The following is a 24,349-nucleotide window of genomic DNA, read 5'->3' as shown; positions in this document are numbered from 1 at the left end:
GCCCTTCAGCTCTCTATATTGGACAAACAGGCCAAACCCTACGCCAAAGGATAAATGGACATAAATCTGACATCAGGAACCACAAGACAGAGAAACCAGTAGGAGAACACTTCAGTCTCCCATGACATTCTATACAAGATCTCAAAGCAGCTGTTTTATTACAGAAAATTTTCAGGAACAGACTGGAAAGAGAAGTTGCTGAATTGGAACTCATTACCAAGCTTAAAACCATGGAGCCACCTGGGATGAACAATGACATAGGATTCTTATCTCATTATGCATGATCAAGCTTTCTTTAGCGCCTCAGCCCTTGCTTTTTCCCCGCAGGACCAATTGCAGTCATCAGCAGTCGTTAACAGCCATCTACAGGTTTACCACTCCCGTCAGCCCATCACCCATTCCCACCCCCCACCCTCTGTATATACATAAGGGTCTGGCCCTTCTGTTTCTAGTGTATCTGAAGAAGTGTGCATGCACACGAAAGCTCATACCAAAATAAAAACTTAGTTGGTCTTTAAGGTGCTACTGAAGGATTTTTTTTATTTTGCTCCTGCTCATGTTCAAGTCATGCAGCCCAGTCACTGAGATTCCTAGACCCAGGTCTGATTTGGGGGAGTCTTGCACAACACCCCCCCAAAAAAATCCTTATCACTCCTTGCAAGCCTCTTACCGCTGGCGGAATTCCTGGAAGACAATTCTGTTAGGGAAACCCTGGCGACAGATTCGGATCCCTTCCAAAACACCGTTGCACCTCAGTTGCTCCAGGACCAAGTGAGCATCTAGCTTCCCGGACTGTAAAACAGGGAGACGTTCTTTTATAATTCTATCACCCAACGTAGGAAAGGGGGTAGGAGGGGTTTGCAAAATGCCCGTTTTTACACTTCTGCAATATATAAGTGAATAAGCTTCAAAACCAGAGCAGAGAATTCTGTCTAGAGGCTTCTCTACACTAAAAACTAGTGGTTCTGAAGGAGCAATTCTGTGAACCATAGTTTGGTAAAATGATGGGATTCCTCCATTAAAGATTCTCAACTTCACATACACAGTGGAAACTAGTCCATTAGGGCAGGGGTGGGGAATGTCTGGCCACAAGGCTGTTCTCCCTAAACCGCACACTTGTTCCACACCTGGCATCATATGTGGCATCGAGTGCATGAGCTCCTGGCTGTTCCTTTCTAGGGCAAGGCATGCTTGCTGATGGGCAAGCATTGCTTTGTTCAAATAGCAACAATTGGTTTCCAACTGAAACTGCTGTGGAAGAGTTACTCCCCAGGGCTCTCCCCAGACAAGTTTCCTGACTCCAAAGGCCACATCCTCTCACTGGCCCTAATCTGTAGCCTCCCTTCAAGTGGGAAAACCCAGCCAGATGGACGGAGTATTATTATTATTACCATATTATTATTATTATTATTATTATTATTATTATTATTATTAGGCTTCAAGTTTCATTTTTATTTTGGCGGATTACATGGCTGATTTCTATTTGCTGTCTTTTCCATTTTGATAACCGTTTGGTTTGATATGATTGTTGTGGTTTGAGTTTCTTCAAATTGCTCTGGGAGCTTTTCTGAAGCATAAACAAATACAGTGTTACTGTTTTCGAATGTCTCCGTTGACAAACATTTCGGTTTTTGAATGCCGTAAGCCCGGAAGTAAATTCTTCGGTTTCTGTCATACCTCCGAAGTCGAACATGTCACGCGGCTTCTGCTGAGTGCAAGATCCTGAGGCCCAGCTGTTGGCTATTACGTTTTCGGTTTTCAAATGTTTCAGAACTCCAATGGTCTTCCGATACGGATTACAATGGTACCTTGGTTCTCGAACTTAATCTGTTCCAGGAGTCTGTCCGACTCCCAAAACCGTTCGAAAACCAAGGCACGGCTTCCGATTGGCTGCAGGGGCTTCCTGCACTCAAGCGGAAGCCATGTCGGACGTTCGGCTTCCGAGAAACGTTTGTAAAGCGGAACACTCACTTCTGGGTTTGTGGTGTTCAGGAGCTGATTTGTTCGGGAACCAAGCCGTTCGAGTACCAAGGTACCACTGTACGTTCGAAAACCCAGGTACCACTGTGCTTGGAAAAGGAGTGGATGTGCTCACTCTCGGTGCCAGCAGAGTACTGACCCTTTTTTCGTGATTCGGGATGATGCATCGGACAAAGTTGGGACTCGTGTTCCTTAGGGTGGTCATGAGCTTCGTCAGCTGCTCCTTGTACAGCTGCCCAACTGTTCGGAACATGCCCTTCTTCGTCTTGGAAGCGCTCGGGAGGGAGCTCTCCGTCATCTTGGCCATCTGGTCCAGCCCCACGATGCGGTCCACTGAAACACAGCCAAGACTATAAAGTCAGCCTTTAGGGGAAGCCTTTAGGGGCAGAGCAGCTGCTTGGCATGGAGAAGGGCCTACGCTCAATGGACGGCGTCACATGCTTCATGTCCTTACCATCTTTCCAGAGATCTGCCACAAACTTCTCGGAGGACTGGTTTAGTAAGGACGTCACGTTGTCATTCAAGGGATCCATGTTCTTGGTCAGCCAGGCGGTGGCATTGTAGTTAACCTTCCAGGAACAACAAAAACCAAGTATGTGTGAGTCACTGCAAGTTGTCACTTGGCAACTTCCAGCAGGGGCAGATCTGGGTAATATGGCACCCTGACTGGACCTAATGGTCAGGGGAACCTTTACCTTTACAAGGCAAAAATGTGATGCTTCCCCCAGCCCTCCCTCTATGAGTCTACCACAGAGGTTGGCAACCTAAGGTGCATGGGCTGGAAGCGGCCTATGAGGGTCACTTAACCAGCCCATGAGCCACCCCCGAACTGAGCCGCCCACTCGGCGAATCCCCGCGCGCTGTGCTAAACCAACGCAGCGTGGTGTAGGGACTCTCTTCCGTGGCGCTGGAAATCACTTCTGCACATGCCCAGACGCCGGAAATTGCTTCTGCGCAGGCACGATTTTTGGCATCTGGGCATGTGCAGAAGCAATTTCCGGAGCCGTGGACATGTGCAGACGTGATTTCCGGCGTTGCACTGCGCCGGTTCAACCCACGGAGGATCTCCGCGGGAGTGATCCGGCCCATGCCCAGTAAGCCTTGCCAACCCCTGGTCTACCCCCTCTCTGCCACTGTTGCCAACTGCTGATGCTCCTCTGCCCCATCACTGCTACCATACAGTAATTGAGCAAGGAGGCAGCAGGAGCTGACTCTTCCGCCTTCTCACCTCTGCCGTTATTTGCTTGCTCATTACCCTCCAGGCCAGAGCAAGAGGTAGGTGAATAAGCAAGTTGCAACAGTGAAGGGGAAGAGCAGGTGTAGGGGAATCGTGGGGGGGGGGCACAGCAATGACCTGCCCGTGCCAACCCTATGCACTGTCCCCGAGTGCTTCAGCCTGCAGGCAGGGAGAGGGTAGCATGTGTAGGGCTGCCGTATGTCTGTGTTTTCCCTGACACATCCGGGAAACGCTTAGCAAAATGAAGTCCAGGCGGATTTTTGCCGAATTAGCAAAATGTCCGGGGAAACCCAGATGTATGGCAAGTAGGGCTATTTTTTACAAAAACAAAAGCAAAGGAAAGCAACTCTAAGCATGTGCACTATTAAGAAATTGTCACAAAAGATGATTTGATATGTAAATTAAGCGAATTAGCAAGGTTAACAGCAGCCATAAGACTTCAGACAAATCAAAAATTAAGATCAGAATGGCAATGTTTCGAGGAATATATGGGAAAACACTGCTCTAAAAGGAATGTGTTGATATGCATGGATTAAGTATGTAAAGTATAAATGAGAACAATAATTTGAAAGGGTTATAAGAGATGCATTATCCAAAAAAATGCAATGACAATATTCAAATTTGAACCAAAGGAAGTCGAGTAGTTGTGGAGGGAAGCCACGGGGGTATGTAGGGTTTGTGTTTGTAGTATAGGGGGTATATGTATTTTTTCTTTTTGGATCAGTATAGATTAGTTTATTTAATTTTCATTTTTGTATCCTTTATTAAGATTAAATAAAAAAATATTTAAAAAGAAAGAAAGAAATTGTCTATTCGGATGCCCCTGTCCTGCTCCTTACCTTTCCTGCGTAATGAATGATAGAGAACTCTGTTTTGTCCTTGAGTTGCTTCTGCTTTTGGAACTTGGGGTGGTTGCCTTGTTCGTTACCCAGTTTCTCCACAAAGGAGGTGTCCGTAGCCTTGGGGAACCAGCACTCCTCATCCAGCAAGGCCAGGACGCCAGGGGGGTTATTCTGAAATGGAGAAGAACAGAACGCAATCAGATCACCTCTCGGAAGAGACCTTTCCAACCTACTGGGTTTTGACTGCTGGAATTTACTGTCGTGCTGGTGTCCATTTGGTAAAGAGCTGGGAAGAAAATGGTGTTCATTTGTTTAGAGGAGGAGTGGGGAGTCTTGGGGGGGGGAGGGAGAGAGATGATTGTCTCCTCAAGCCCTAGCAGGTCAAATTTGACAGGTGGGCAGGGTGGCCATCTATCATTAATGATATCAGGTGATGCTGTGCTTCGAAGCCCCGATTGTTGAGACCTCAAAGTGCAACACAGGGCTGTTTGAAAGCCCTTTTGCACAGTCCTGCACTGCTCTTTGAACCTCCTAAACCAGCTGGTTTTAGGATGGTTAAAGAGCAGCATGGGGTTGTTTGCAAAAGGGCTTTCAAACGGGCCCACAGTGGGCCTAGAAACTCCAGTTTTAGAGGTTCAAAGAGCAGCACAGGGCTGTTAAAAAGTCCTTTTGCAAACAGCCCTGTGCTGCTCTTTAAACTCGTGTTCTGTTAATTCATGGCCACAGAGATAAAAATTAATGTAGGAAATTAAGAGCAGCCCTCGTGGGTCAGGCGAAAGGCCCATCTAGTCCAACATTCTGTTCTCATCCCTGCCAAACAAATGACTCTGGAAAATTTGCCATAACTGATTAAAATTAGCCTCTGGTTGCCAAATGCTTCCATTGATCAATTGATGGATTATACCTGGGGTAGCCAATCCTCTGTGATACAATGCTAAGGTGTCAGTGTGGTGTAGTGGTTAGAGGGGTGGAATAGTGCCTGGAGAGCAGCACTATTCCTTAGCCCAAGCTACCTCAAAGGGCTGTTGTGAGGACAAAATGGGGAGAGGGGAAGAACCTTGTATCCCACCTTAAGCACCTTGAAGGAAACTATATACATTTTGTGTGTGTGTGTTAAAAATAAGAAATCAGAATTTAATACTGAGAAATTTAGCAAGTCACACTTGATGCAATAGTTTAAATTTAATGAATTGCTTAATTTAATTTAGACCTGACCAGAAGCCTGACCAGACTTTAAGAAATTCTGAAGGTGGTTGTAATGGGTGACTGGCCAACCAGATGTTTAGACAAAGCAATCTTACTGGTCTTTCGATCAGCTCAATGCAGGGCTGCAGGTCCAGTCCAAAATCAATGAAGTTCCACTCGATGCCCTCCCTCTGGTACTCTTCTTGCTCAAGGATGAACATTGTGTGGTTGAAGAGCTGCTGGAGCTTTTCGTTGGTGTAATTGATGCACAGCTGCTCAAAAGAATTGACCTGCGGGAAGCAGGGGGGTGAGAGAGAGAAAGCAGGGGTGAAGCAGCGGCCATATATAGGGTTAATCTCCTTAAATCAAGGTAAGATTTAATTGGGGCTTTAAGGTTTAAAAAAATTTAAAGGTTGATTTTTTTAACCTTAATAAGAGGGACCCGGGTGGCGCTGTGGGTTAAACCACTGAGCCTATGGCTTGCCGATCAGAAGGTTGGCGGTTCGAATCCCCGAGATGGGGTGAGCTCCCGTTGCTCAGTCCCTGCTCCTGCCAACCTAGCAGTTTGAAAGCACGTCAAAGTACAAGTAGATAAATAGGTACCGCTACAGCGGGAAGGTAAACGGCAGGGCCGTCTTAAGCGCCGCTGGTGCCGTGGAGCGACAGATCCCTCCGGCGCCCCCCCTGCCCCGTTTCCCAGCGTGGCTGCCATAGGCGCGGCGGGCGGGCAGGCACAGCATGGTTGCCATGGGCGCAGCTGCGCGTCAGACCGGCGGACCGGCCGGCCAGCGGGTGGGCGCAGCTCGCGGCGCCCTCCTGGCGGGCCAGCGCCATGGTGCCCTGCGCCACCGGGGGTCTACCTACAAGTTCATAAAGTTTATAAAACCAACAAGCTTATAAACCTACAAACGGTATGGAAGGGACCAGCCCTATCATTAGGCGGAGTGAGGTGCGTGCCTCAGGGTTGCTGGGGGACGGCAGTGAAGTGTTGGAGGGCAGAGCGGTGTGTGTCGAACGGTCTGCCTGCCCCCTCTGAGTGAAGCCCACCACCACCACCACCTACTCCAGAGGATGATGCCCCATTGGACCAGCATCGAACAAGATTCAACTCCAGTACAGTTGGCTTCTGTACAGGGAACTGGGGACAATCCACCATGCCCTTCACCTCAGGCAGCAAAATGCCTTGGACCACGGACAGGACCGGATTTAGGTTTGATGAGACCCTAAGCAACTGAAGGTAACGGGGCCCTCTATATGTCCAGCTGTCCTTTTTTAGTCGATTGTAATATGTCGTATATTTCATGTTATTTTTTATTTCATTTGTTTTTTATTGTATTGTTTTTGTTTTGTATGATTTGTTATTTATTTATTTATTTATGTATATATGTTTGTATGCGAAATTAATAAAGATTTATTAAACAAAAAAACAAAAAAACACTGTCACTGTATGTCGGTTTTATTTTACCGCATTTTTCGCTCCATAAGACACACTTTTTCCCTCGTAAAAAGTAAGGAGAAATGTCTGTGTGGCTTATGGAGCGAATGCGTGGTCCCTGGAGCCGAATTGCCCAGGGGCGAAAGGCAGATCGTGCTTTTATATATATATAAAAAAAAGAGCTAAAGGCTAATAAGAGGGAAAGGGGAAGCAGCTCAGCAGCTGATTGCAAGAGATCTGGGAGGGAGATAAGGGAAGCTAGCTCCCTTCCACCCCGCCCCCTTGCCCAGGCCTCCATTGTTGAATGTTCTGCAGAGGGAGGCTGTTTGTTTCCCCAGCAACATGTGACTGGCTGATTGGATTATCAGAAGCTGCAGAACTGTGAGTTGAACAGGATTTTTTCCCTTTGCAAAGTAAACTCAACAACTTTGAGCTGATCCTTTAAAAAACAGGGCTTTCCCCCTTTCCTCCTCAGAAAACTAAGTGCGTCTTATGATCGAGTGCGTCTTATGGGGCGAAAAATACAGCATTTGTTTTTTACCTTATATTTGGGAAACGTATACCCAGTTGTTTTTTCCCTTTAAATTTTTTTGGGGCCCCCAAGAGAGTGAGGCCTAAGCTATAGCTTGTTTAGCTTATATGTAAGGTCAGCTGCTCCAGTTACCTTGGGCTGAATAATGGGGGCATACCTCAAAAATCTCAAACCCAGCAATGTCGAGGATTCCCAGGAAGGATGCTCCTTGTCTCTTGGTCTTGTCCAGCGCTTTGTTCACCCGGCTCAGAATCCAAAGGAAGAGGCGTTCATACGTTGCTTTGGCTAAGGCCTCTATTGCAAAATCAGCCTGTTGAAAAAGTTAAACGGGAGCAAGACCAAAATCAACGAAGGAACCACAGCCAGCTTTTATTGCATGGCAATCATTGGTGTCTGGGGGAAATTCCCATTGTCTGGTTGTCGAATCTTTTGAAGACCATGACCAGAACTGAGGAAACAAGGGAAAGAAGGCCATTACCTGTTCCTTGGTCTGAGCTTTCTGAACAACATCTCGGCCAACCTTGATTCTTGGGGTGAGTATTGCCCGGGTGAAATCTGTCACATTAATACCCATAAGGTGGCACACTTTTTGTGCAGCTGGAATAGAAGAGATTTGAAATGTCGTTTTATACTAGGGATCATGGAGAAATTCAATTTTGGTTGCATTTCAACCTAATTTGCAGTTTTCGAACCAACATGGGGATGAAAAAATGAGTATCCTTCAAAATCCACTGTCCCCTGAATTTTGGAATGCAGTCCCTCCAACCAACATGTACAAAAAAATGAAGATATTGGTGAAAACAACATACCAAGATGCATTATATTTGGAAAACCTGTTTGTGAAAATGTGTAGGTCGGTCAAAAGTCCATACAAAAATGTGTTTATTAGGGAAAGTTCTCACCCAAATGCTGGTGAATTTTCAGGAGGGTCCCTTAAAAACAGAACCCCACACCAAAACCGCTGCAGAAATGTGGAGAAAGGAATTTAAGACTGGGGGAGAAGTGGGAAATGTGGAGAAACCAAAACTGACTAATTTGTGCACCATTTCATAGAGCATCTTCCCCCCTGTTTGAGTCGCAAGTAAGAGATGTCAGAAGCTCCATCAGAAAGGCAGAGTTTCATTTTCCATGAGCAGCTACTGCTGAATATTGATATATAAGTTTCTGCTGTTGGATATTGTATATTGATATACAATATTCTGCTGTTGGATAATGGCCATGTGTGCATGACTGCTAGTAAGCCAGGCATCCCCAACCTTCGGCCCTCCAGATGTTTTGGCCTACAACTCCCATGATTCCTAGCTAACAGGACCAGTGGTCAGGGATGATGGGAATTGTAGTCCAAAACATCTGGAGGGCCGAAGGTTGGGGATGCCTGTAGTAAGCTATACATGGTCCATTTCTGCAGTGGGGGGAACTCACAAAGAGGGCAGAAATCTGAATCCTGCACCGTTCTCTGTCATACCTGTGTTGTCTGGCATTGAAGCTTGGTCTGTGTTCCTCTCTTTCTTGAAGACGATATTACCAAGCTGGAGAACGGATGAGACAACTCTCAGCATCGCTGTGCGGGTGTAAAGGAGAGATCTTTAAGAAGCTTGAACATACATACAGATTCATACTCCGCTCAGTCAACAAGGGGGCTCAGAAAAGAGTTTTAGCCCCACCACAGTCTGATGGAAAGGTCCGTTTTACATTTTGTACCCAGGATGAATCCCTAAGCTTCCAAGTCCCAAAGATGAGGGAGAGCCAATTTGGTACATCTCTCATACTCAGAAGTCCAGGTTACAACCCTATGGCCTGTTAAATGCTGTGCATTATGTTTTTATTATTATACTGCGTAGATGATGTTCATAGTGTTGTACACCACCCTGGGATCTTTGGATAAAGGGTGGTGTATAAACTGAATAAATAATAATAATACTAATAATATGTTTACACGTAAAATTAGTTTATGTTAGGGTTGCTACATTTCAAAAAGTAAAAACCAAAAGTTGTTGAACTTTTTTTAGACAACCCCCAAATTTGTTGAGCTTACCCAGAGTTTTCCCCGCCCACAATTTATTTCTGAGTTGTTTACTCTTGCATCTTTTATCTCAAGACCGGTTACACACACTTTAAAGTCTGTCTGGAGGATACCGCAGGCAGCAGTAAAATTTCTGGGCCAGTAGGTGTCACCAGACTGAAAAACTACAGACACCCTCTTCCCTTAGACACCAAATGCAGTCAGAGACCCTTAAAGAAAAGAGGAGCATTTGGAAAACAACCACGGCAAACAATTCATCTGACTGATGTGTCCTCTTCTTCCAGTCATGAAACATTTCCAACACAGCTGCCACTTCTCTTTATTTACAAAAATAAAAAAATAAATCCCAATCCGAAACTTCCATGTCCCGATCTCCTTGCAGCTCTCTGCTTGGACGTCAGTGCTAGGAGGACCCCTAAATCCTAGCTTTAAATGGTCATCTGTCTGGTTCTTCCTGGCTGAAGTTCAAATCCCTTCTGCTGAGTTTGTGCAGAGTCCTGTCACAGGAATGCTTTAAAAGTTTATCTTTCCCTCGCTGCATCTCAAACATTCAGAGCCCAGGTTTCCAGCTACTGCTCTGTGCTGAAAAAGTTACCAACGGCATTGAATCTGCAGAAACACTGCCTTTAAAAAACAACAATTCTAATTCATTCTTGATGGTGATCGTACATGATCCAGGTAGGGCTGGGAGAGGTCCCAAACCTGGCAGAGCTGCTGCCAGTCTGTGTAGACAGTACCAAGTTAGATAGATCAACAATCCGACATGTTCTGTGGCAGCGTCCTAAGTTCAAAAAACTCATTCATTCGGCACAAGTTACCGGCCAGAGCTGTGCAAATGATCAGCGGTAGACGAGAAATCAATGGCAATCGAATTTGTTTCTCGTTTGCAATCTAAAGCGCAGATGCAGATCATAAGTTTCTGATGTGACTGAGTGGTAATGAAAACAGTTTCTGAGTTCTAGACATTTGAAGCTGCCTTATAACAGGTCAGGGCATCAGTTCATCTAGCGCAGGGATAGGGAATGGGGTAGTTGTCTAGACCAGTGTTTCCCAACCTTGGGTCTTCAGCTGTTTTCAGACTACAATTCCCATCATCCCTGACCTCTGGTCTTGCTAGCTAGGGATGATGGGAGTTGTAGTGCAAAAACAGTTGGAGACCCATGGTTGGGAAACACTGGTCTAGACCAGTGGCGTAGCATGGGGGAGAAGGGGCGGTTGCCCAGGGCACAAAATTTCAATGCCCGGTGCTGCCTCAATACAGCTGCGTGCTCCATTGAAAATGGCTTCTCCATGCAAACCAGGAAATGACCTCTCCAGACAACGGAACAACTCTTACTTTCTTACTTCTGTGGCTGCGATCTCTTGGGTGATGCAGGCGCCATTAAGCAGTTGAATGCACATGCGTACTCTGTCCGTTTCCCTCCCACATGGCCCCGGGTGCTGGCAACCCATGCTATGACACTGCTCCAGATATTGTTGACCTTCAGCTCCCATCAACCCCAGCCAGTGTCGTTGATGGACAGGGATGATGGGAGTTGGTGCCTGATAACATCTTGAGAGCCACGTACTTCCCATCCCTGATCTAACCTAGAATTTTCTGTGCCAGATATAGCCAACCTGGTGCCCTCCCAATGGTAATGGACCACAAGTCCTATCCCCGCCCCCTCCCGGCCTTTGGTCATGCTCGCGGGAGCTGTAGTTCAACAATGTTTAAGCAGAGGCTTGACAGCCATATGTCAAGAATGCTTTGATGGTGTTTCCTGCTTGGCAGGGGGTTGGACTGGATGGCCCTCGTGGTCTCTTCCAACTCTATGATTCTATGAATGTCTGAAAGGCACTATGTCCTTGGTCCTCAACCTTCAACTGATATGAGCTGGGTTGTGACAGCGGCACTATCACCAAGCGAATAGATGGTAACATATAGAGAAGCTGATTTCCAAATCTGGGTTAAAGCTGGGTCCCATATCTGAAAAGGACGAAGACTGGTCTAGGCTGACTAGTAGCACCGCTTCAGGAGAAGTCTTTAAAATCACTACAGTACTTAAAACTTTTTCAGCTTTTGCAAGGAGCATGTTTATGCTCACACAACATCTATGCCCTTTTCCCTTCCTTATAAATAGCTGATAATCAGGAAGAAGAAACCCAGAGGCCCCGTAGAATCTAGTTGCAGACCCAGCCCAGCTATGGGTTGGTGGTTCCTCCCCACCCCAGTGTAGGCCTCCATTAACAAAATAATCTCCCATATTGCACACACCATGCAATACCCCACTACCCACAAACCATCCAACATTTCACAGGTGAAAACAAGGACATGGTCATAATAGAGAAGGCAGTAAATTGCAAGCATAATTCTGGTGAACAAAAATCCCCCCAACAGTTATTACAGGCATCCCCAAACTGCGGCCCTCCAGATGTTTTGGCCTACAACTCCCATGATCCCTAGCTAAGAGGACCAGTGGTCAGGGATGGTGGGAATTGTAGTCCAAAACATCTGGAGGGCCGAAGTTTGGGGATGCCTGAGTTACTAGAACTGTTGCTAAAAGAAACACTCTCAGGCGTTGAAGAAGTGCGGAGGAAGCTTGAGAAAGTAAAAATAAATACTACAAACCTAACGTTGGAAATTCACAATCCTTTCTCTTCAATTTTGCTTCAAGGTATCTGAAACTAATCTTACATCAAAGCTAATTTAAGCCTGGAAGCTCAATGCATATAACTGGACCACTCTCAATACCAGCTTTGCTAGAAGACGCTTTTCAAATACCTTCATGCAAAACCTGGATCCAAATGCCACTATTCCTATGAAATACAAGACCAAAAAAAAAAGGAGATGCAGTTCACCAGACTAAATCAGGATAGTTTTAAACATCCATCAGCACTCACTTAAATCCTGCACTGGGTGACAGATTGTTGTTGTTTTCGGGATACAGAAAGAAAAGAAAAGAAATGGATAAAGCACATTTGCTTTTTGCGTTTTCCCTTACCAACTTGCTCTTCCTCATTGAAGCCCATAATACCCATAGCTTCCAGGGTCTCCTGGAACATCTCATCGTCTTGCTGAGAGGGAATGGGCACGTAGCCATTAGACAGGAAAGTGTAGTTGTTGAAGCCTTCGAGCAGCAGGTCATCTAGAGAGTGAACAGTAGCAGAATTGAGACGAGCCAGTGCTATAAAAGAAAACTGCAGGTTTTTATACCTCTTATAACAAATTATGTGTGCTTTAATGTAATTTATGTCCTCCTTGTCCTACTGCAAGTGGCTTTGTGTGGGTTATAACCTCAAAAGACAGCCCATGAAGTAGATTCAGAAAGGAAGGGCTGTAGCCAACTTAGTCCTGCTCAGAGCCATTGAAATGAGTGAACTGAACATGGTCCCTTCGGCCCTATATATGCTCCTGTAACGTTTACCCTGGGTGGCAGGTGGCGCCGTGGGTTAAACCACTAAGCCTAGGGCTTGCTGATCAGGTCGGCGGTTTGAATCCCCGCAACGGGGTGAGCTCCCACAACAGAGTGAGCTCCCGTTGCTCGGTCCCAGCTCCTGCCAACCTAGCAGTTCGAAAGCACGAAGTGCAATTAGATAAATAGGTATCGCTCCGGCGGGAAGGTAAACAGCGTTTCCGTGCACTGCTCTGGTTTGCCAGAAGCAGCTTAGTCATGCTGGCCACATGACCCGGAAGCTGTATGCCGGCTCCCTCTGCCAGTAAAGCGAGATGAGCACCACAACCGCAGTGTCGTCCGCGACTAGACCTAATGGTCAGGGGTCCCTTTACCTTTAACATTCACCCTGTAGCCCAACCTATCCCAACCAGGTAGCCCCCACCCCAAAGCCCGCCCTGCCCCCATTATGCCCTTGCCCTGCCCCCTTTCCCGGCCACTTCTGGGTTGCCGTGATGCGCGTATGTGCAGTTTCACGTCAATTGGATGTGCGTTAATCAGTCGTTGCCTGCACTAAGTCAGAACCAATCTTCCACCCAGCTCAGTATTTTCTGCACTGACTGGCAGAGGCTCCCCAGGGGTTCAGGCAGGGAATTTCCCCCCGTCTTGCTTATGGATGCCACTGGGAAGTTCTGCATGGAAAGGAGAAGTTCTACCACCAAACTACAGCCCCTGCCTTGCTCCCCGACGGTTCAAAACAGAAGCTGTCACTGCCAGGGCCTTACTCTTCATATGTTCCGTGGCTCCAGCAAGCAGATAATAAAATATGTGGAAGGTCCTTTCATCTCGGGCTTGCCGGATAGCCCGGGACTTTTCCAACAAATCTGTCGGCAAATGTTAAGAAAGAAAGAAAGAAAGCGAAACTTTGGGTGCTTTTAAATATTGGCTCTGATGTTTTCACTACTTACCGTAGTATCTCTTGCATAGGTTCTAAATGATTTTAATGATTGGCTCTGATGTTTTCACTACTTACCGTAGTATCTCTTGCATAGGTTCTAAATGATTTTAATTGTGCACAATTGCTTTGTTATTGTTGTTGTTGTCATCAGATATCCACCTTAAGTGCTAATTTAATACAGTGGTAACCTTGGTTCTCAAACTTAATCCGTTCCGGAAGTCCGTTCCAAAACCAAAGCATTCCAAAACCATGGCGCGCTTTCCCATAGAAAGTAATGCAAAATGGACTAATCTGTTCCAGAATTTTGAAAACAACCCTTAAAACAGCAATTTAACATGAATTTTACTATCAGTGACCCATAAAATGAAAGCAATAAACAATGTACTGCAGTCACACAATCAATCAATCAGTAGCTGCTGAACTGGGTACCCCACAGTCACATAAACAAAACAAAAGAGCCGCAAAAATAAAAACGCAAAATAAATAAATAAAAACAGACAGACCTCAGCGTAACACTCAAACCGGAAGTGTGGCACTCAAAATGGAGCATGTTCGGCTTCCGAAAAAAAGTTCGCAAACCGGAACACTTACTTCTGGGTTTGCAGTGTTCGGGTTCCAAGTTATTTGAGTACCAAGGCATTTGAGGAACCAAGGTACCACTGTAGTGGAAAGCTGGGATATAAGTTACTGTTATGTACTAAGTTGTTTTAATAAAGAGCACCATGGTAGGTTAGCTGCATCTGGCCTCCTCTCCCCCCAACTGTCAACTGGGGGCAGCCATTCCATCAGACCATCTCAGTGGGAGAGATAGGAAGCAGAAGACTCACTCCATCACTTTCCCCAAAAAAGCCAATCTCCACCTGGCACCTCCCAGTCCCTGAACCGTGACAGCTGTGTCATTATAAGAACAACTGCTTTAAGAATTGCTGCCTGAGTTTGATTTCTCCACCTCCTATTTCCTCCCCGACCCTTTTCCTTGTGTGTCATGTTTATTTAGACCAGGGTTTCCCCAAACTTGGGTCTCCAGCTGTTTGGGGACTACAACTCCCATCATCCCTGGGCAGCAGGACCAGTGGTCAGGGATGATGGGAACTGTAGTCCAAAAACAGTTGGGGACCCAAGTTTGGGAAACCCTGGTCTAGACTGTGGGCAAGGACTGTATTAATGGGTTGTATGTGGGAGCTCTATAAATGCTCTATCTATATATATAAAAATGTAGGCATTGCGTGCGCAGAGGTCACAGCCTTTCTCCGTAACTGCTGAACTGTAATGTAACAAATTTGGCCACAATGTTCCATGCTCATCAGTGAGGGATCTGGCATAATTTTTTTCCCCAAAAAGCAAACCTTTCATACCTAAAATAATGATTGAACACACAAAAATGTGGCGCCCAAATTAGACATCATCAGCAGAAGCTCTGAAGACTCCAGCAGCATCCAATAGAAAGGCAGATTGCCCACTGCTGCCTCCAAAGCCGCGCCACCAGATGACATCACAAAATTCCACAGTAACCAACCGAAAACAGGCCTTTTGCAGCAACAAGGCACAACCAACTGAAAACAGGCCTTTTGCAGCAACAAAGCCCAACATTGCCAAGTGGAGGTAGGGGCCTGCCTGGGGGGGATGTGGGGCCAAATAGAGGGCAGGGATAGGTAATGGGTCAGAACAGGGGGGGGGGAGACATAGGGATGAAACCTGCCCTCTCCACAGTATCTCGCCTCGACTTTGCAGACTAGGCTGAGTGGATTTAGGGGCCTGCCTGGGTGGGGGATGGGGGCCCCGAATAGGCCGCAGCATAGAATCAACTGAAAATGGGCCTTTTACAGGGCCATGCCTTTGGGTAGAATAAATGTTATTTCACATAACACATGTGGGTAAGAGAGTCAGGGTTGGAATAGGGCAAAATTTTACAGAACACACACATTGGGGGAATGATTGTGTGCAAAATGAATGGGTCACAGGGATAACCGGGGGGGGGAGGAAGAGGGGGCATAATAGGTCATGGATCAGGACAAAGTTGGGGGATTCACAGGGATGAGGGGGGAATCACAGGGATAAGCCGGGGGGGGGGTGAGGGGAAGAGTGGGGGAATCACAAGGATGATCGGCACTGGGTAGGGGAAATCACACAAATAACCCATAGCAACGTGTGGCAGAGCCAGCTAGTAATATAAATTATAGCAGCATCTTTCAGAATCTAAGCCAGAGAGAGAGATTTCCCATTCGTGCCAACTTGAATTTATTTTAACTGAATGTCCCAGGGGCTGAACACAGGACCATCCATATGGGAAGAGGGAGCCTTTCCCCTGTGACATTACCCCTCCTCTTCCGAACACATATCCTGCATGGATTGAGCAAGACCACTTTCTGGGAACTTTACCAAAGCCATATCCCTCATCAACTCTGCTCCACACCCTCCTGAAACACTTTTGCCTTGCAGGGTTGTGCCTCTTTCTTGCCAGGATCGTGGACGGAGAGGGTGGGGGTGAGCTTATCTGGTTTTTACATGGCTGGCGTCTCATCCACTGACCTCCTACATTTGTCTCTGGACATGCCCAGCACCCATAAGTTTCCCTGTGACAGAATGCAGCCCTCAGGTTCCCTGGTCTATGGCAACATCTTGTAGCAATGAGTTCCGCAGGTGAGATGTTGGTCCCGCTTCTGGCTTTTTGCTTCGCTTCAGTTGCTAATGAAGTTAATGAGTTTCTCCCTGATGTTCCTCCTTTTCTTCCCTCTTCCCCCTGCAGATATTTAAGCCTTCTTGTATAAGGGAGATGCTCCTTTCCTGCGCCTTCTCCAGCTCTACAGAGGTTTCGGCTTTGCCAACGACTTCACTCATTTGCTTTCGATATTTACGCAGAGGATGACTACGGGGATCAATCTGCTCATTTGTTTGTTTCTCTGTCTAAACAAAGCCCTTTTGCACAAACACCGCCCCAAGGGAAAAAGCTGCTGGCAGCCACTCCTGCACGAAAAGCAAATTCTTACTGGAAATGTTGACATTTCAGCTTGGTGACTGGGAGCAACCGTCGAGACCACATAACGCAGGTCCTGAAAGACCTACATTGGCTCCCAGTACATTTCCAAGCCAATTCAAAGCCCTAAACGGCCTCGGCCCAGTATACCTGAAGGAGCGCCTCCACCTCCATCGCTCTGCCCGGACACTTAGGTCCAGTGCCGAGGGCCTTCTGGCGGTTCCCTCACTGCGAGAAGCAAAGCTACAGGGAACCAGGCAGAGGGCCTTCTCGGTGGTGACGCCCGCCCTGTGAAACGCCCTCCCATCAGTTGTCAAAGAGAAAAACATCTGCCAGACAACTATCTGACGTTTAGATGACATCTGAAGGCAGCCCTGTTTAGGGAAGTTTTTTTTTTAATGACTGATGTTTTAATATATTTTTAATCTCCTGTTGGAAGCTGGGGGAACCCAGCCAGATGGGTGAGGTATAAGGAATAAATATTTTTATTATTATTCGGTTTGAAAGGTTGGGACATCCTGCAAAACGCAGGCTGGCGCTGCTGCGCTCCAGGGCCTCCCGAAACAGGAACATTGAAAGTCCCTGCGAGGCAGAGGTCGGAAACCTTTTACGGCCTGAGGGCCACATCGCATCATGAGGAATGTTCCAGGGGGCGCATGTCGGTGGCGGGCATGGCCAGAGGCAAATGTGGATGTGACCCTTACCTTTTTGTACTGTAGTCTCTGTGGGATGTAACACTACTGCAGCAGTCAAATACAACATTTCTTGTTTGCCCAGAGTGGACACACGGGGATATTACTCCAGCCAGGAGGACTTCCTGTCACACCTGGTCTGGAGCATCCTCCCCCTCCGTGTGACCAGGTAGATGGGCGTGACCCTGGGAGACCCCATAAAAGGGCTGATCATGCAGCCATCTTCCTTTCTCTCTTGAGACTCTCTTGATTCCATTCCTACTCTTGATGTTTTTTGCTGTCTGCTGGCTCTCAGCCAGCAGCACATGGACTTATCCCTTACACGGCGCCTCCTCCCTCCCTCCTCCTGGCTTCTCCCCGCCCTGCCTAGAGGAGGAAGGGGGGTGGGCTTTGTTGGTGCCAGCAGCAGCAGCGCTCAAGCGGCCGCCATTTTAAGCAGCCCCTCTCTGGAGCCCTTTCGCACGCCACTCATTGTCCCTCCGCCGCCGCCAGCCCCTGCCACTCGCAAGATACAGGTAAGCAGCCATCGGGGCTCGTGGTGCTCTTGCATCATTCCCCCCCCCCCAAAAAATATAGTCCAGCCCCCCACAAGGTCTGAGGGACAGTGGATGGGCCCCCTGCTGAAAAAGTTTGCTAACTCCTGTCCTAGCCTATTCTCTCCTGTGGCTTAGTGCCCCCACTCTGGGTGGCCAGAAGGAACTACTGCTATTGCTGCTCTCCCCACTCCTCTGGAAGCAGCTGACCTGAGGAACCATGCTGGGTCCAACACCTGGGCCTATAAATCTGCTGCTTCTGCAGTGCCTCCTTCTTCCTGATCTTGGGATGAGGAAGAAATTAGGTGTTTCAATTCACACTTTAATGAGAACCTAGCTAATTCTCGCTCTGCCCAAAGCTACGCACAAACCCAAGCAGCAGCCATTCAAGATCTGCACCACGAACAAACGAAGGCAGCAAAGCTTCCGAGAACAGCCCAAAACAGAGACACCCACATCAGCCTCCTGCCTCCTCTCGCCACGCGGCCTTGGAACCGTTCGCCTTTCTCAGGCCCAACTCTGAGCTCCGAGTACTACTTTCTCGTACTGCTCCAAGTTCCATCCCACGTGCCAAAAAAAGGATACAGGTTTCTATGTTTGCTCCCACGATGTAGCCAGTTACGTCAAAGTTGATGCGGATGAATTTGCCCTGTCGGTGATAAGAGAAGACAGCTTTTGATACTTTGCTAGCACATCGTGAGAATTACAGGCTTCCCCAGTCTAACTTAACCAGAATGGAATTGGGAAGGGGTTAGTTGGAAGGGATTCTGCGCAAAGTTGGATCCAGTGGAACTGAGCCTCGAAAAGAGCATAGAGCTGAAAGAGGAAGCGGGAAAAAGCGTCACTCTCCCGACTTCCTCCTCCAGCTCTATGTACTTCCCAGGCGAGAAATGGGAAACTCTCACCACCTCGTGACCAAGAGGGTAGTGAAGGGGGCCCACTGGTTTCGTGGGTACCAAAGGAAGACCTTAAGGGGGAGCATTGCACTGAGGGGGGGGGCACACTGGGAACCCCTCCCGTGGCTGATGAGAATTGTGGTTGCAGTTGTTTTCTGAATTCAAGCAGGGATCTCCTGCTCCAATTCTGCCTATTTTCCAGAGGCTGTCCCAGATTTACAGAAGCCATCCCGATTTCTGAATTGAGACAGGAATGTCCAGCTTTTCCTGAAAGGTAAAGGGACTCCTGAAAATTAGGTCCAGTCGTGACCGACTCTGGGGTTGCAGTGCTCATCTCGCGTTATTGGCCGTACAGCTTCCAGGTCATGTGGCCAGCATGACAAAGCCGCTTCTGGTGAACCAGAACAGCACATGGAAATGCCGTTTACCTTCCCGCTTGGAGCGGTACCTATTTATCTACTTGCACTTTGACGTGCTTTCAAACTGCTAGGTTGGCAGGAGCTGAGATTGAGCAACGGGAGCTCACCCCGTTGCAGGGATTCGAACCGCCAACCTTCTGATCAGCAAGCCCTAGGCTCTGTGGTTTAACCCACAGCGTCACCTGCGTCCCTCCCTTAGGACATCCCTCTTTTCATTGGATGGTATGTGACAATGGGTATTCTTTAAAAATGCATGGTGCCATTAAGATCCAGCCACCTTTTAGCTTAATTCCCCAGAGGCAAATGAATGCACTGGGCCCAGAAAATCCTGTTGGCACCCCATAGCTCATAATAAGGTCCCACCGTATTATACATTTAAAGCAGTATTATACCACTTTCAACTTACGAATCGGGAAGAGTTGTCATTTTTCACGGTTTTGGCATTCCCAAAAGCTTCGAGGATGGGGTTTGCCTGCAGCAGCTGTTTTTCCAGCTCACCCTAAAACGGATTCAAACGCCATTATCCCCAGGAAGCGGACAAGTCTCTCTGCCGTAAACAGTCACACGCAAGATGCATACAGAGGCTTCGGCCAAGGCAGGTCCAGCCTTGATTCCCTCCCCTGCAGATAAATAATCTCTGTGTTTTTTTAAAAAAATGTATGTATATTGTAATGCACGCTGGGCAGGGCTTTCTTTTGCTATGGGCACCGCAATCTGGATTCTACTACAATGCACACAGCGTAAGAGGGTGGGAACCGCAGCACTGGGTATTTTAAACCAGTCTAGCCCTCCACACATTGCTGAACCGAAACAATGGGCCAATGCTGCCAAAACGTGCAGAGTTCCAATGTGATACAACACAGGTAGAACACGAAGGCACAGAAATAACCAAAGTCTTACTGTATTAATAGGAAATAAGGTAAACGCAAAGTACAGGCGATACACGGTGGATCAGCAACAACGCGACAGACAGGTTGCTGGCGTTTAAGACCTGTTTCGCCCAATATTGGGCTTCTTCAGTGGTATCTTCTTTAGTGAAAGTACAGTTTCTTATTTAGGCTTAGGCCACAGTGTTTTCTTGTTAATTTTGCAAATTCAACATATTGTATTCTTTATATTCTTAGTTAGAATATAATATAACATTCTCCTCTAACTAAGAATATAAAGAATACAATATGTTGAATTTGCAAAATTAACAAGAAAACACTGTGGCCTAAGCCTAAATAAGAAACTGTACTTTCACTAAAGAAGATACCACTGAAGAAGCCCAATATTGGGCGAAACAGGTCTTAAACGCCAGCAACCTGTCTGTCGCGTTGTTGCTGATCCACCGTGTATCGCCTGTACTTTGCGTTTACCTTATTTCCTATTAATACAGTAAGACTTTGGTTATTTCTGTGCCTTCGTGTTCTGCCTGTGTTGTATCACATTGGAACTCCCCACATTGCTGGCTATTGAGGCTGATGGGAGTTGGGAGTCCAAGAACATTTGGGGCCCCACAAGTGTCCCATCACCCGTGCTTTGCACATTCCAGTCTACATGCATTTTTAGAGATTATCTCTGCAAGGGATGGAAATGAGAAGCCTGAAGCGGCCCACTGTAAATGTTGAGCTCTCTGTTTCTTCCTGCCGCTTGTTTAGCCCGGTGCTGTCCATCGACCGTCCTTTGGACGGACAAGGCAGCCGGTTGCAGCAAATGAAATCATTTCTTCGGATGGCCGCAACAGAGGGCAACGCATCTCTTTTCACTGTGCGTCCACTGCTCCATCAAAGGCTGGTGGTGATTTTTATGGAACTACCTGCTAAGAACTCCTCCCTCCCCCCCTCAAACCCCGGACCTAGAGCGTTGAAGCGTTTACTCAGCAAGGGGAAAACGCTGCAAATTAGGCAAGGGAAAGAAATGCCCAAAAAATAAAGAATAAAAATCTGTAAGGTAATGCAGCACAAAGCAGATTACGCCACATCTATTAATCATGTTAAATGCAGGGCTTTTTGAAAAGGTTGAATATGACAATGCATTATTTTGAGGTTTTTTCATATCCAGATTCCCCACCCCACCCTGTGCAAATGCATGCATGCAGTTACACACGGATGATGATGATGAACACACACACACACACACACAAGCAAGCTATGCAATGCATCTAGGCAGACACTAACTAATTAAGCACATTTCAAAAGCAATGACAACAGGCCAGTAAACGGATTTAGGTCAAAGAAAGAGGAAGGTGGAATATCGGAGACGAATATCTTTCCACAAGAGGAATCCTTTGCTTTGGGCTTCTAAACGGTCTCCTCCACTGATCACCTGTGATGATTATGAATCAGCTCCAGGTGACTAGATAGCAAAAAAACTTCTGTGAACTGTAAGAGAACGGTTTCCTTTTTTCCTTTCAAGCTGTCAATATGGGAGAATAACTACGTTTCATTTCTTCATCACTAAGCCAGTTGTTTGGGGAGGAGTGGACAGAGGGACTAGCAACATCTGTAGACTTAGCTGCCAAGCTATGCTGTGCGTAACAGCTGTTCAATTGGCACTTCGCTTCTGGAGTTTTATTCAAGTCATTCTCTGCCAAGAGCTGAAGGAATACTGGATCCTTTTTGAAACCAGAACTGAACTTTCAAAATTACTGATGGACAAGGAGCCCTACACGTAAGATTTCCATTGTCCTTTGGGGGGGGGTGCTTTGTGGAAGCATCAATCAACATATCTACAAAAAAAAAAGGGGAGAAAAGGCCTCTGAAACCTTGGAACTAGAGCTGTGTCCACACCATACATTTAAAGCACGCACACGCCCCCCAAAAAGAATTCAGGGAACTGTAGTTTGCTGATGGTGCAAAGAGCTTCCATTGCCAGAACCCTTAAGAGACTCCCATTCTCAGGGTTCTTTTGCAGGAGAGGGAATGCGCTTCAAATGCGCCTTAAATGTATGGTTTGTACGCAAGCTATAGATCTCTGCCATGTCTCACTCAGCTACCCTTTCCTGCATAACTGGTGCCTATCGCTGCTGCAAAACTGCCAAGTCTGTATTAAATAAATCCCCAAAGTTTAAAGCTTAATTCTTTTGCATGGCGATGGTTATAACCTGGCCACTCTGAAGGCATGCATAAGGAGGTTTGTTGCAGGTGTGTAGCACAGGGCAGGCAGCAAGCAATGTCAAAAAACAAGCAGCGTGCAAGAAGACCGGGATGATGTCAACCAGCTACACCACACTGTGATCCTTAGGGAGAGTAAGGCACTCTTTCAAAGGCGGTCCAGTTTGGAAGTGCATCACTGCTCGGGGCTACTTCCTCTCGAAACGCCACAAGTTTGCTCTTCCGAGATGCGTTGGAAAGAGGAAATTATTCCAGTGTGCGAAATGGAGCAGTGCTACTGGGAGAAGCAACTCTGGTGGCCTCAGTTCTCATGAAGACCGTGATCCCAAGCACACTTTTTCTGGGAGCAAGACATGCTGAAATCTGGACCGCTGACTCCGTCAGTGGTGCATTTGAGATTAGGGAATTGGGAGAACATACACAGGAACACTGGGTGCTATCGTTGCCCTGGGCCATGTGATAGTAGGGATCCAGTCACATCGAACCATTGGGTGATTTCTTCTAGAAGGTGGAGTGCAACAACACCATGCAGATCTACACTCTGTGCCTTTGTATATATATATATATACACACACACACACACCAAATAATCCAGGTTACTCACGTAAGCAAAAGATGGACCTTGCTGCAGTCAGATAACACGGCATAAAACAGTTGTCAGTATCATTCCCAAAGTACTTTTTTTTATTTTTTTTAAAAAAGGTGTTTCCACTTGAATTCACAATCCACGGCGGCAGATGCTTATATGTATGTATGCATGTATATTATACATGCAAATAGACACACAACACACCTAGGATCATATAATCATAGAGTTGGAAGAGACCACAAGGGCCATCCAGTCCAACCCCCTGCCAAGCAGGAAACACCATCAAAGCATTCCTGACAGATGGCTGTCAAGCCATCCTCAAGGAAAACCAAGGCAGAAGGACCAACCTGTGGATCTGCACTGGTAGGTTTAGATATGACCTAAATCCAAACAAATAAATGTTTTGCTTGGGGGGGGGGGGGAGAGAGAGGTGATGGGTTAGTCTTAAATTGAGTTCTCCACTTTCCCATATCAATCTGCCACTTTTAAGCCCTCATGAAAATTCATCAGAAAATGAGTGTGGATTTCTTCTAACAGGTGCATTTTAAAAAAACAAAAAAACCACTTCTGCCAAATACAATGTATGCTGGGATCTTACTGTCACTAATATAGGCATATATTGCACGTTTATAGAATGCATTGCTGCACACAGGAGTTGGCTAGAGAGCTGCACTGCAAAAATTTGGGGAAGTGCGGATTTCGGAAGGCGTCTGGTTCGCATCTTGTTTCGGAAAGTGAAGATTGGGCAGGTCCACGTTAAAATGCAAGCTGAATTGAATTTCTACCCCATCCCTAACTCCAACTCCCATCTCCCCTGACCATTGACCATATTGGCTGGGGGATGATGGGAGATGGAATCCTGCATCATCCGGAGAGCACACAGGTTCCCCCGCAGGCCTGAGGTAAGGAAAGGATCCAGCCCAGTCTCACCCATAGGCTTTAAAGATGGGGAGTGGACTTCTAGATTTGCCCAGCATCAGCAACTCCCCAGAGGAGGAGCCACATATGGAAAGCTATGCGCTCTTCTGCCTGTGTTTAAGGAGGGGATGTCAAACAAAGAGCCCTTTTCCCATAAACACACAGGGGTTGTGACATAACTGCGTCCTCTCAGTAATATGTCAGCAACTTGGCAACGAAAGGGATGGAGAAAACGGCCTGAGCTGCAAAGCGGCCGGCCTGGTCCAGGTACCATCGTTCGCTAAAGACTATCCCTGTGCTCCCCTAGGAGACATCTGCGTTGTTTTTTGTTTGTCGAGATAGAAGAGGGGGCTCCAGAAAATGCTTACCGTGATGCTGGTGTCCTTCTTGCCCTTGTGAGAGGAGGCCACGACAGCCAGGTACTGAATGACTTTCTTAGTGTTTTCCGTTTTGCCAGCACCAGATTCCCCTCTAAGGAGGAAAGGAGAAGAGAGGGGGAAGATAGCATTGCTTTTCTCTCCCACCACTTAGCAATCAGGGAAAGGGAAAAGGGAAAGGACCCCAGGGTGGTTAAGTCCAGTCAAAGGCGACTATGGGGTTGCGACGCTCATCTCACTTTCAGGCCGAGGGAGCTGGTGTTTGTCCACAGACAGCTTTCCGGGTCATGTGG

General features: G+C 47.0%; 1 protein-coding gene across 3 annotated transcripts in view; it reads right to left on the bottom strand.

The window, feature by feature from the left end:
- The window catches only part of MYH11 (myosin heavy chain 11), an 82,661-nt gene that overhangs the window by 30,939 nt on the left and 27,373 nt on the right, over window positions 1-24,349 (bottom strand). For 2 of the 3 annotated variants that reach the window (XM_035132124.2, XM_035132126.2), the window contains exons 5-18: window positions 24,048-24,150; window positions 22,777-22,797; window positions 19,484-19,576; window positions 18,348-18,411; window positions 13,391-13,489; window positions 12,216-12,359; window positions 8,677-8,772; window positions 7,690-7,808; window positions 7,369-7,521; window positions 5,361-5,534; window positions 4,057-4,230; window positions 2,435-2,549; window positions 2,120-2,313; window positions 671-792 (exon numbers count right to left, since the gene is read on the bottom strand). In XM_035132124.2, the coding sequence (XP_034988015.1) occupies window positions 671-792; window positions 2,120-2,313; window positions 2,435-2,549; window positions 4,057-4,230; window positions 5,361-5,534; window positions 7,369-7,521; window positions 7,690-7,808; window positions 8,677-8,772; window positions 12,216-12,359; window positions 13,391-13,489; window positions 18,348-18,411; window positions 19,484-19,576; window positions 22,777-22,797; window positions 24,048-24,150 (1,671 nt within the window). The remainder of the gene's footprint in view (window positions 1-670; window positions 793-2,119; window positions 2,314-2,434; window positions 2,550-4,056; window positions 4,231-5,360; window positions 5,535-7,368; window positions 7,522-7,689; window positions 7,809-8,676; window positions 8,773-12,215; window positions 12,360-13,390; window positions 13,490-18,347; window positions 18,412-19,483; window positions 19,577-22,776; window positions 22,798-24,047; window positions 24,151-24,349) is intronic. The other variant, XM_035132125.2, reaches the window with a different exon arrangement.

This window comes from Zootoca vivipara, chromosome 14, assembly GCF_963506605.1.
Source record: "Zootoca vivipara chromosome 14, rZooViv1.1, whole genome shotgun sequence".
In the NCBI taxonomy this organism is placed as follows: domain Eukaryota; kingdom Metazoa; phylum Chordata; class Lepidosauria; order Squamata; family Lacertidae; genus Zootoca; species Zootoca vivipara.
The sequence above is the reverse complement of the archived record's forward strand: the minus strand, read 5'-3'. Positions and strand labels throughout refer to the sequence as shown.